The sequence below is a fragment of the Sciurus carolinensis genome, chromosome 13 (genome assembly GCF_902686445.1).
Source record: "Sciurus carolinensis chromosome 13, mSciCar1.2, whole genome shotgun sequence".
Taxonomy (NCBI): domain Eukaryota; kingdom Metazoa; phylum Chordata; class Mammalia; order Rodentia; family Sciuridae; genus Sciurus; species Sciurus carolinensis.
In genome coordinates, this window is record NC_062225.1 from 10,253,496 (window position 1) to 10,267,502 (window position 14,007).

General features: G+C 37.3%; 1 protein-coding gene across 1 annotated transcript in view; it reads right to left on the reverse strand.

Annotated features, from left to right (window-relative positions):
• Mrps9 (mitochondrial ribosomal protein S9) overlaps positions 1 to 14,007 on the reverse strand; it is a 55,264-nt gene that overhangs the window by 10,556 nt on the left and 30,701 nt on the right. Inside the window, exon 5 of the mRNA XM_047523036.1 lies at positions 10,381 to 10,460. Within this exon, the coding sequence (XP_047378992.1) occupies positions 10,381 to 10,460 (80 nt within the window). The remainder of the gene's footprint in view (positions 1 to 10,380; positions 10,461 to 14,007) is intronic.

A 14,007-nucleotide genomic window follows, 5' to 3' on the forward strand; every position in this document is an offset into this window, starting at 1 on the left:
GTATATCATAGCACACTTTAAGTGATTTAAAAATAACTCTAACAAATTTACAACTCCATTCAGTGAGGATGGCTAAAACAACGAGAGCCCTACAAGCCATTTTCCTTAGAGTTTCACAAACAGGATAAAAATTTTCCTTAAGAAAAACCATCATTTATATAGTATTATGTACTTTATTTCTAATATGTACTTTAAATTAGAGAACAACCAGCATGTATAGCTGAACTACTTATATAATATTTAATACCATTCCATGTAGTCTATACCTTAAAAGTAAATTTCTACTGTATTTGTTTTCCATTATTTGATTTTTTCCATTAATTTACTTTTTTAACAAGGACTGTGAACATCTGTCACCTGTTAAATTGCAATGGAAGATTTTTAACAAATGGTGCTGGGAAACTGGAGAGCTACATGTAGAAAAATGAAATTACATCCCTACTTCTCAACCTGCACAAGTCAAGTCAAAATGGATCAAAAACTTAGGAATTAGACCAGAAACCCTGCAATATCTACAAGAAAAAAATAGGCTCAAGGCTCCATCATATTGGTGCTGGTACCGATTTCCTTAAGACCCTCAAAACACAAGCCCTAAAACCAAGAATAAATGGAATGGCATCAAATTAAAAATCTTCTGCACAGCAAAGGAAGTGATTGAGAGCATAAAGACAGAGTCTACAGAATTGGGGAAAATCTTTGCCAGTCACTCCTCCAACAGGAGTAAATTAATATCCAGAATACACAAAAAACTAAAAAAAAAAACATCAAAAAAGCAAATAACCCAGTCAATCAATGGCCAAAAGAACTTAACAGAAACTTCTCAGAAGAAACACAAATGGCCATGGAATATATGAAAAAGGTTCAACATTTCTAGTAATCAGGAAAATGTAACTACACTAAGATTTCATCTTACTCCAATTAGAATGGCAATGATCAAGAGAAATAGTAATAACTGCTGGTGAGGACGTGGGGGGAAAGGTACACTTGTACATTGTTGGTGAGACTGTAGAAAAGTACCACCTCTCTAGAAAGCATCCATCTCAACAGACTAGGGAGGGAAGCACCATATGACCCAGCTATCCCACGGCTTGCTCTTTTCTCCCAAGAACAAACATGAGCACACCACGGCAATCGGCCACTTCAGTGCGCATGGCAGCCCCATTCACAATGGCCAAAGTACGTAATCAACCCAGGTGCCCATCGATAGATGAAGAGATAAAGAAATCTTAACATATGCACACAATGGAGTTCTACTCAGCCATAAAGAAGAATGAGATTATGGCATTTGTTGGTAAATGGATAGAAATGGATAATATCATGCTAAGTGAAATAAGCCAGTCCCAAAACACCAAAGGCTGAATGTTTTCTCTCATGTGGAAGCTAGAGTAAATAAAGGAGAGGAGGGAAGGACATATCATTAAGATACAGGGAAGAGCAGCAGTGCAGGAGATCAAGAGGCAGAGTGGAGGGATGGGAAAGGGGAGGCAATGTAGAATGAATTCTTTTAAAAATCATGTCATGTGCATATTCAGATATACCACAGGGAATTTCACCTTTATGTAAAAGTAAAAAGAACCAATCAAATATAAATAAATATATTAGCAAAAGAAGTTCAGCGGAGTAGAGGAAGGAGAACAGAGGAGAGGAGGGAGGGTGGGGTGGGAAAAGGGGGGATCATGAACTGAAATCAAATTCCATGCATGTATGATTTTGTCTAGATGAATCCAACTACTATGTATAACTATAAAGCTCTAATTAAAAAAATAAAATGTATCTACTCCTGGTTTTTTTTAATTAAACAATCATGTTCTGTAAATGACGACAATTTAAAGACATCTTTCTCATCATCAAAAAAAAAATTTGCAATGGAAAAGAAAGTTGCTAACTTTGAACTTGTAAAAAAAGCAGTAATACGGCAATAAGGGTTATCAATGAAATACATTCCCAGGCAATGAGTTTACAGGAAGCAGAGTAACACAATGGTTTCCTCATGTTTTTGACTGAGCAAACAATTTTTTGAGGACTCATACCACATTATGTTTGCATTTATTCACTTATAATTTACACATGTCCTACCACATAAGTATCTAATGATCAGGTAGACATTTTTAAAAGGATCAGCTAGGGGTTGGGGGCATAGATCAGTGGTATGGTACTTCCTCAGCCATGTGCAAGGCCCTGGGATTGATCCTCAGCATTGGGGGTAGGGGAAGAGGATGCTAGAGATGCCAAAAATGATTCTTCTTTGGCTAATCATGCTAACTTCCAATATCATTACCTAAAGTCAGAAGATACAACCTGTTACTGAGAGAGAAGTCCTCCTATATCTCAAACAGTCTAAATAACTTCAAGTGTTGGGAAGCAATTCCTGTGGGTTCCGAGTAGTATGACATCTGAATGGAGCTGAGAAAGTTTGTTTCAAAATGTCTCTTTGCCACTGTCATATTAACTGATGCCTGCAATTTGGCACTATCTTCGTTTTGTAGTCTCTTTTCTCATTGGGATAAAGAATGCTAAAAAGAAAAAAATGGTGTAATGATTAAAACTCACTTTCTGCAAATAAATACAGGTGAGGAAGGTTAAGATACTCAATGGGCAGGACTTCTCAGTGAATAAGAATATGGAACTTTTGGCTGGAGAGACTCAGTTTTTTGTTTATTCTTTCAGTAAAAATAGTAGAATTGATGGTTCAGAAGAGAAAAGAAAAAGCAGAGAAAAAGAAAAAAAGTTGCACTTACAAGGTACAAAATGGGGTGAGCTAAGTGGCGGGCACACATGCCTCAAGCTGAAGGGACTCCACTGCTCCAGTCCACAGGTTCAGTCCACACCAGTGGCAACAGTATCCACACCCAAACCTCCTTAAAAAGGTAAATTCTCAGGCCTTACCAGACCTGCTGAAGAGGAACCTCTAGGGGGTCCAGTGAGCCTCCAAGTGGCCCACACAGAGGTGGGTGAACAGTGGAGTCGGGTTCAACATAACAGCAGAGGGACGAATGGAGTCAACCTGATCCTAGTACCCACAGAAAGTAAGCGTGACTGCCCTTCTGCTACTTCTCCTGCGCAAAACCGTCAGCTACAGAAGCAGAGGAACACATGTAAACACGTAATACCAAAACACCGCTGTCCACCTCAAAGAAAGCAAGGACTAATTCTTATGTGGACAATCACATCTAGAGTACCCGTCATGCAACTTAGAACAAAATTCTATAATTTGCCCCCCAGATTTCTATGCCTGGGTACGCCTGTAAAGGGACAGCAGCAAACCTCGCAGCTGCCTGGTCCACAGGTCAGAGCTTTCAGATGGAGCTAAGGATATACGAACTGTCGAGAACATAAGCAACATCAGGAACAGTAATGACCTCCTCTGCTTGAAAGTGTGTCCTTAATTTTCTGGAGTAATCATGACAACTACAATAACAACTGAACTTCCTCACAGGTAAGTTTCAAGTCGAAGTGTGGCCTACTTATGAAGCTTCACTTTCCAAAGACTTTTCAGTAATTTTCACTTTAGGTTCATATTTTTCTAGAATATTGTTTCACAGTGTCATTTCCTTCCAGTGTTATAGTTATATTGCATAATAATTTACAAATGGTATAAGTAAAATAATGGAAAAAGATGTGGGAGAGAAAACAATCCATGAAAAGTACATATCAAATTTCAAATGTGTTAAGTCCCATTCATTTAAAGCAAATGCTTACAACTACATGGTTATAATCTCTCCACCCCAAAATACACAGGGCTCATTAACTCTCTCCACATGCTTCTTTTCTGTGGGGGTGGGGTGCTGGAAATCTAACCCAGGACCTTACACATGCCAAGCACACTTTCCACCACTGAGCTACAGCACCAGATATGTCCGCTCTTCTAAGAAAATATATACACCTATAAATTTCTGTAAGACAGACACTTGGCACAGGGCCTCACCCATAGCAATGATCAAGAGTGCTAGCAGGGGTGAGGTATGGCTTTCAAGAGTTTAAAAGTCTAAACAATTTTACTAGTGTGCCATTTCTATTTATTCTTTCTCTTCTGCATAATAAAACCACTTTTGAGATTCTACTTTTGTTAGAGAAAAGAGTTCTCTGGAAAGTGGATTCTGTAACTTCAACTCCCTGAAGAGATGCATTCTCATTTACATCAAAAAGTCTTGAGGGCATAAAATATGCCAGGAACTGTCAACATCACAGATTATCACTGGTCGCTTCTGGTATATTGTTAAGTTTTCACTTGATTTTTTAAGGGACACTGGAGAATTAGAGTGACCCCACCTATACTAAGTTTATATACTGTATTTAATAGTGTAATTTCCAAATATGACAGGAATAACCCAGATGTGAAATGCTGAATCATTAATCACAGCTATGATTAATATTTCATAAAATCAAAGCAAGCCTATCCACCCCTCGTGTCATCAGATTTCCATAATGTATGAGTCAAATTTAGAAGGTGCCTAATTTGAAAATACCAGATGCTCAGGTTGCAGAAAAGAAATGCTTAAAACGAAACCCTTCTAAGAGGATGAGCAATATGATTTTTAGTGTCCTAAAATCTGTTTTGGTTGTATTAATCATGTAGAAATTCTAATTTTAGGAAGGGTAAACACATAACATTTCACAGTTGGGCCGGGATGCCACAGGAAGTCAACCATACTTTGTACACAAAATAAACAGTAACGAGCTAATAGTAGCTGCCATTTTTTCTATTAGTTCAAGTAACTTAAAGTTTGTGCTTGTTACAATTACAGAAACCAGTTTCTTAAATAACCATTGTCTTTTTTTTTTTTTTTTGCCACTGGTATATCCAAACTCAACTGAAATAAACATAAATGTAGTTCAGAGGTGTCTGCTACGTACCCTAAGTTCCCAGGAGACATACATCTACTACAGATTCCTGTGGCTCCTCTGTGAATACAACATACCGTATGCTTTACACATCATGTAATGTTGCAACTCAATATATAAAGGAAGCATTTCAGATACAGGTCACACGAAAAAAAGACTCTGGGGATATGCGCCACCAGGAGTGGGAACCTCCAAGTGCATGGAACGGAATGCAGATACCAGGTATTCTTACTTCTTAAATTAAAATCATGCATTACAATAACAATTGTACCATTACAAAAAAAGTAATCTGATTAAAATCAACATACAGGCAATAATAATACGTTGAATCCGTATTTTAAAAAATTAATTTTCCTAATTGTTCCACTTGGAGCACACAAGATATACAATGGTAATTATTCATATGTGAGGGAAATGTACATTAAAGATACCTCTAGAACAGCAATTTCTACTACTGAATTAATTACTGAATTAACTCCTGCTGTCAAGAAGTCTTAAAACAGCATGCAGACATACTTTAGCACCAGTCTGTAGCTTTTTAAAAATAAGCACTTAACATAGTTGTAAAATAGTTATTTTGCAATAGCTCACTGTGAGAAGGTTTGGTTTTTTTAATTTCAGTTTTAAAGATAACAGCATTACATACAAGAGTTTAAAATATTCACCACAAGGTCACAAAGAGGATCTAGAAGCATCTAAACCAAGCAAGAATTTGGTCTTCAGGTATTTGACCCACTGAAACTGTCACACAGAAGAGCTGAATCGTTCTTAGGGTTGCTGTTTTTGGACTTTAAGCACTCAGGTTGCTTAAGTCATTTAAGATGAACTGGAGAATCTCTGAATAACTCAGGAAGTTTATTCACAAGGCAAATGAGCCCTGTTTATGCACAATTTACAAGGATTAGAATTACCTGGCTTTCTCTCAGATTTTAAACTTTGCTTTCGATTCAGCACCAAAAGCACAGAATGAACTACTTAGTCCTTCATTTTACACATTTGTTTGGTACATCAGTGGCCATGTAATTCCTTCAATTTAAAGAAATATTTTGAAAATACTCCAGTATTTACTGTAGAATTAGTCCTGAAATCTAAGTTTTTGTATGATACAAAATCCCCAGTGCAGTTTTTGAAGTATACCTCCCTTATCGTAATGACCAGGAAGAGGTAAGCTTATATAAAATTTTTGAGATGCTTATTGTATTGGGACTGACACTAGGCCTGAAACTGAGACACTATACAGAAAACTTACTGAGAGTTTCCAACATCTTGTACCACCTTATCCCAGCATGGCTTCATGGGGTAGTAAAATGAGTCCTGGTACAAAGGGCTCCCTCTGAGCAGCAGTGGATTAAAGTACTTGGGTTCTTTGCTCATGCTTGGCAGAGCCTGCCTCTGCCAGCCAGTCCCTTACTAGAGCTCCCCACTATACAACACACACCTTCACAGCAGACTCCTGAAAGAGCACAGCACAGCCAGTGTTCTGAGGAAAGCTGCAATTGTTGTACATGTCTTTTTAAGTTATATTTTACAAAAGGGTTCCCACCTCATGGTCAAATAGTCACCTCCCACAGGTTTCAAATGGGTTTTGCTATGTTTGGATAAGTTTCCCCCAAATGCCCATGTGTTATAGGCTTGGTCCCAAGGTAGAGCTATAGGAAGGTGGTGGAATCTTTAGGAGGTGGGGCCTAATGGGAGGCCTTCCAGTTATTGGGGGTGTAGCCTTGAAGGGGATTGTGGGACCCCAGTCTCTTCCTTTCACTCTTTCACCTGCTACTTGTTCCCCTTGCCACAGGCCTAAAAGCAAGGAACTGACCAAATACAAACTGAAACCTCCAAAACTGTGAGTCAAAATAAACCTTTATTCTTTTTAAGTTGATTATCTCAGGTATTTTGTTATAGTAATGGAAAACTGACTAAAACAATTCTCAATTCCGTTTTAGGGAGAGTTTTAACCTTTTTTAGAGAACACATGTATTTGGTAAAATATGTACATAAACTTGAATTGACATTTTTCTTAGTATTAACAGACCTACAAAAAAATAAATGGTGACTACCTAGGTTACAAATGCCTTGACTATTAATATAGTCCACTATTCCTTTCACTATCAGTTTGGTTGCCCTGGACAGGATCAAATCGTTGTGGGCAAGAGGTAGCCTTGGTAGGGTTACCACCATGGGCCCAAAGGGCATGAAATGTATTGTTCTTGTCCAGAACTGAAGCATGATAGTGAAGTACAAAATGAAGGAAAATCTGCCAATCCACCGGTTCTCACACATAATGAATGTGTCATACTATAACCTCCTGACCAAGCCCCTTTGTCAACTCCCCTTAATTGTGCATGGAGGGTCTTCCTTTTAATCTAGACCTAGGCTAGTCACAACTCAGTCATTCTGTTGTACAGCATTTTCTTTTTTGTACAAATATCTATATCCTCTTTAAACCTCTTTAAAATTCTTTCCTTTCCTCAGGCATTTGAAGAAACTTCTTTTATTCTTTCTCTTTTTTCCTTCTGTTACTGAAATCTAAACTGAAGAGCCCTAAGTCATGTCTGAAAAGCATACAAGTACTACTGGTTAAATGGCCATTAAGCAAATGGGAAGCCATCTATTTTGGGTAAAAAAAAGCCAGCCCAGTCAATTTCAAACATGGAATCTCCTTTATGGTATTCAACGCCACTTTGAGAAACTCAGGAAGTTCCTTATTTCTTCTTAAAATACTTTTTATTATTTAAGAAATAATGACAGTGTTGTTTTATATTTTTTCATTATGTATGTATGTCTTACTAATGAAACTATAAAACTGTATTATTTGAGGCAAGAGCTCTGCCACTACGCCACTTTCCAGGAACCTGAAGAAACACAGGTCATTAGATCCATAGGAAAATGGGAGTCCCAATTGACCTGCAAATGAACGTTTAGAATGTGACAAAGTGTGAGAACCCCACAGATCGGCAACTGTTCCTTCACTTTATTCTTTCTTATCATGCCTCATTTCTGGCCAGGAGAAATAAATTGCACATTTCTTATTGACAACTTTCCTCAAAAACCTCCCAATTCTCCATAAAACCTGGATGAACCAAATATAGGTCATCTGGAAACAGCATTCCTTAAAGCACTGTATATTGACCTTAATTGTAAGCTGCGTCAGGGCGATCTTTAATTAGTTGCTATAAAGTAGCATATGCACTTAATATGTGAACAGCCAACAAACCCTAAAGAGAAGACTTGGCACAATTACAGGAGATGAGAAAGGTTAATCGACCTCAGAAAGGTCTCCTCACACAGCTGCACACAGGCTCCAGATCTGTTTCCTTGTCAAAAAGCATGGCCACTGACCGCCAGGCCTCACACAGTTACAGCTGGTTGAAGACCTGGGGAAAAAACCGCCTGGCTTAGTCCTTTACCCTGTCACAGAGGAAGGAAATTCATCAACAAAAATAAATGGCAGCAACAAAGATTCATTTCCAAGTCTTTCAAACCTGCCAGTCTACAGGGGCTACTTCCTTTCCCCTGGTGGGGATGCACAGTGAGCACTCACAGTGAGGACTCTGGGGACAGCAGAGGAGGCTCCCGCCCCCTCGCCACCAGGAGAAGGCAGAACAAAGGAGAGAGAAAGCACTCAAAAGGGTTCCAAGTTTTATAGTTAGGCTTTATATGCAGTGTCTGGCTTCACCACAAAAGTGCTTCTGTAAGTCCAGCAGTGAACATTCAGTCACTATTTCAAAGTTACAGTACCTCGAATGACAGTGATTTGTACGCATTAGATGAGACTGAGGTGACTGCAGTTGTAATTAATGACATTTGCCATCCATGATACTAAAGATACTGGCAAACATCTAGGAATTCCTGAGTTGGAATAAGGCTCAGAGAATTCTGCCATATGTAACAAACCTATATTACTCCAAAAGAAGAAATATTTATTAGTCAGATGTAATCTGACATTTTAGTTAGAGTTCAGTAAGATTCTATCCACTGAGAAACTGATCAGTTTCTGGAGCAGTACCTTTTAAAACACATAAGCAACTAAAAATAAAGTCAGACCTCTTATACGATGTGTAATTTCTTCATTAAGATGGAATGCAACAAAATATCTCGCCCCTGGGTGGCTCAGTTTCAGCCAAAACAAATGCAAATGGCTTGTCAGATGACAGCTGTTTGATAAGGCTCCTCTATAAGACCTGCATGCTTTACTTTTTTCCGTGAAACTTGGGATGAAAGGCAGAAGGCAGGAAGAGAATTAATGTAGCATACAGTCTAAAGGCAATGCTACAACCGTGATTAAGTAGAAAAGTTAAAAGGCACAGATTTTCCACAGCTTCGCTGCGTGCAACCCATCCGTGTAACAAGTTGACAGGCCTAGCGCGTCAGCTCCATCATCCCCTCCGACAGCTAAAACGCAGCATTGCATCCCTTTTCAGAGAAAATTTGCGTCTGCACCATGAAGCGTTGTACATTATTTCTTAGCACTGCAGGGGGCTCAAGTCCATATGGAACCTTCACAAATATTACCACAGATCAAACCAGCGGCGTTTGGAGGCAGATTTGACATACCTATTTAAATGAACAGCAGGGGTCCTCGGGCAGCCTCGGGCTGTGCGGGAGAGAGCCTGGTGGAAGCCAGAGCCGCGGCTCCATTACTCAGCAAAGACACACTCTACATTTATCATTCATTTCATTTCTGCCAGGGCAAGAAGCTCATTTGCCCAAGGTCAACAAAAAGCGAAAAGAAGGTTTTCTTTTATTTCCCCAAGAAACAAATGTACCTGACAAGTGGGGATTTTGTCCTTTGGGTTTGTGGAGCACAAATAAACACCAGATAAGTCTAAAAATCAGAGTAAATGTGCGCATGGATTCAAGCCACTGAAATCTTACTGTGGATGAGGAAAACCCCACAAATATTTCTGTAATTAAAAAAAATCATATAATGGTAAAATAGAATTTGATATCACGTTCTAAAAATAAAAAATGTTCTGCCGTTTAAAACTGGATATTGGCATTTGGCCTTTTTTTTCTTTTCACAGTAATTCTGGGGAATGCTCCCAAATTTGCACACTATCAAGTGCAGCTCTGAAAACAACAAAAACTGCTCCCAGTTTACCCAAAGCAGGCGGAAGTCGAAGTGTAATAAAAGCATTTCTCAGGTTATTGGGGGCCTGAAGTCTTGGCTGAGACACCTCATTCAGCCCTGAGAAGCAAAAATTTTAAAGAATAACAAAAACAAAGCAGAGATAATTGACCCCAGGTAAGTGCCTCCCAGTCCCTGCAGGCACTCTTGCCTCAACTGCAAGGCACACGCTGCACTCTGATCGCCTATCTCTGCATTTAAGGACAAACCATTCTGACATAAGTTTTACAAAGCATACCTTTAGAAAAAGTCAAATGATGTGAAATCTTTCATCAGCATTCTGTTTCGCCTCCACAAGTCCAATTTTTGTCCATAATAAAATACTAGGTAAATTCTGAAGCTGAGAAGTCTCTATTATAATTAGTTTTGTACCCTACAGTTCATATTATTTATCATAAACAAAATATACTTACATGCATTAATGAATAATATGATTGTTTGCCAGTATAGAAGAGAAAATGAAATGGACGACCATCTTCTCCCCATTGGATTGCTAAGTAAAAGCCAGATGAAAACAAATTAAAATATACACAGATACTGACCACACAGCTGTTATTTAACTGAAGTTAGAAGACAGATTTATAATTCTGACTAACTTTTAAAATAACTAAAACATTATCAGTATTTAGAATTCATATATTTAGTTTAGCATACTTAATATGCAAACACTTAGGGTATTTAATATTTCATATTTATTAACATAAAATATTTATATTTGATTAAATATTTCACCATGAAAATCTCTGTAATTTCTTTTAAATCTCTGTAATTTCTTTTAAATGAAAACACTACAAAAATAGCCCAAATCATCTGTTAGAACAAAATAAAAATTGTAGGTTTGGATATGAATACAATGTACTCCTGGGGCTGGGCACATAACTCAGTGGTAGAGCATGCTGCCTGCATGCACAAGGCCCTGGTTGTATCCCCAGCACTGCAAAATGAAAACAGAATACAAGGCACTCCCACTGTCTTCAAGAGGAAAACCGATAGTCAATAACACAGTACATTCATGGAATCTGAAATGGGCATAATATAACAAATTAAAAAACTAAACAACTTAATTTTCTATGCCACATCATTTATTCCAACCCTACATTTATCTACCTCTGACAGCTTTAAAATACCCACCGTAGAAGGGACCTCAGAAGGAGTTAGGTTTAATTCCTTTTGCAGTATAGTCATCCACATCTAATAACCACCAAACGCAATTTGTTGTTTCTTCTCCTTGGTGGTGTTTCTTGGCTATTTTTTCATTATTGATCCCACTAAGGTACCTCTCTAGATGCTTTCACCCTAACTGCCCCCTTCACCATGACATTTCATCACCACGGATTCACTGAGTATCTACCCATACGTAACAGTGGACCACTGGAGGGCCAGAAACCACTGCAGCACCTGGGTTTCCTGACTCCCTATGAACCAGCCTTCATCTCCAACCAGGAGGCATGCTGTAAGAGGCTTTGGATTCTCTTAAACAATTTTCCTATATTTTCTTCTGGAATTTTTGTTTGCGAAGCAGAAAGTCAAATATTATTTTGTCTATCAAAGAGTCTTTTGTCCCTGTACAGTTTTTTGGACAGTATACACTTTTCTGCTGAAATGCTGCCTGTAACATGTAGGATGTCCTTTTTCTCTAAGGATGATCAATATCAGACAGACGTGGTCCACTTTAAGTGACTACACCTAAAACCGAGTAAACAACAAACATCTCATAGTAAAAAAGAGTCCTGATTGGGTATTTAGATTGAAAGTTAAAAACATAATTCTTACTTGCCAACATATTATGGATAATTTAAGTACTTTTCCAACATCATTTTATGGACTTCATGAGATCCTACATATTTTCTAATATCTGTACCTTGATTATGCAACAAATTTTCATTGTACTGTTAATCAGCCAGAAAGTGACAAACAGGACAAACATCAAACAACACTCCAATGCTAAGCCTGGGCAGATGCTTGAGTTGGACCTCATCATGTGTAGTATGCGCACACGTAAGTACACACACTTGATTCCACAATGCACTTGGATACCACACACTTAATTTCATTGAACACAGGCGTCACAGATTTTAAGATGCTCCATCACGTGGTTTTATATACCACAAAGAAAAAGAAAAATGTTAAATTGCAGCATGTGTCAGTGCGACATTAATTGAAAACAGCATCCTGTTGTCAAAAACATTATAGTTCACAAAACCTAGAATTCACAGAACCTGGCATGAACGTGCCCGGGCCGACTATTCTACCGGTTTACTGGGTCGCCTACTCTGCACAGCCACCATTTTGGACATAAGTTTTTTGCTACATTTTGACACCAGGTGGAGTAAACCCCCTTCACCTTTCTCATCAAAAATTTCTCAGTGTTTCTTGCACCTTTAAACTTGACAAGTTTCTCCAAAGTCATACCAAGACTGGCCGGTAATTTGTTAATTTTTAAAGTAGCAACTTCGGAATACTGTTTTCTCTTACAGAACGCGTAACTTTTTTTTTCCAACTATCCATATTTTTATAATTTATTATAATTTTCTATACAAATTATAATTTGTTTTATAATTTTCTATACAAATCTCATATATTTTGCACATTTTATCTGTATTTATAAATAGTTTAGCTTTCATTGCTCTGGTTACTGCCTTCTTTCATTAGATAACTATCTATAATAGATAAACTATATATAACAGATAATAGATAATCTATAATAGATAACAGATTTCAAAAGAGGTAACTTCACAAATACAGGTAAAACTTCACAAAACAGGTAATTTCACAAATAATATACTATTCTTATAAAAACTGAATATTAGAATTCTTTGGCCAGAGGTAAGAATTTATTGTTCCAGACACTGTACATATTTATATACATACAGCTGCATAAAGCAGAGTATTATTTGCCTGTTTAAAAAAACAAGTAAATAAACATAAAAGCTATTATATTACATTTCCACTACAGCATTTTCACTTGTTTTTCAAGTTCAATGTCCCACCTGTGCTAATACAACTATATCTACCTCATTCTTCGAACAACTTATACAACTGCCGGTTACAATTCTGACAATTTATTTAGCCAGTCTATGATGAACATTTAGATTGTTTCCAATTTTTTGTTGACACATAATATTTACAGTTTCTAGTCTCTTGGATGATAAAATGGTCTCTTGCTATTAATTTATAGGACATTATTTCTGGTCTTTGATAATTTAAAATGTTTTCTGGTTACTCTTATTTTTCTCATTTATGATTTGTTTGTTTTCTTTTGCCCATTTTTCTATTAATATTTTCTTGTTGTTGTTAATTTCAAAGAATAATTTATTCCAGATATCAGTTCTCTGTCATGTTTCAAATTTTCCAGGTTTTTTTTTTTTTTTATCAAAAAGAAATTTCTATGTTCAAAATGGATAATTCATCTTCTTGACCCTTTGCTTTTCTGGTGACGTAAGGGAATACTATAGCGTTTAAAAATATTGAATAGATGTATATTTATCTTCTACTAGTCACATTTTAAAATTCTGTTCTAGTCTGAATTTTTTAGTTTCAAAAGCACATGGACTTGTTATATATGTTTGTATACCTGGGATTCGATTTTTTTATCTATGCGAATGGTATCTATTTGCTTCTCACTAATAAGTCTTTCGCTCACACTAGAACAATACATTTTCCACACTGTAGTACTGCCTCGCCCAATATCAAAGGAAAAATCCAAATAATTACTAAAGAAAAATGTAGGAAAATAACACTCCCTTTTGTTTTTAATATTTTTAAGGTTTAAAAAGTAGTTAAAGTTTGTAATCCCTAGTAGGAAAACATTATCTGAATGAGTACCCTAATGGCAAACAATTGTAAAATAATACTTCAACCGCAATTGCTGCAGAGGCGTAGGGATTATCTTCAGGGCACCCCAACTTTCCTGATGAGCTCAGAGGCACACTGGTTCATATTATTGCCACAACCATTAAGTGATTTAGGTTGCTTTTCCTTCAGCCAGGGTTTTGTCAGGTGGGCATTATGTTGGTGTTTTTAAAATGGTACTCTGTCTG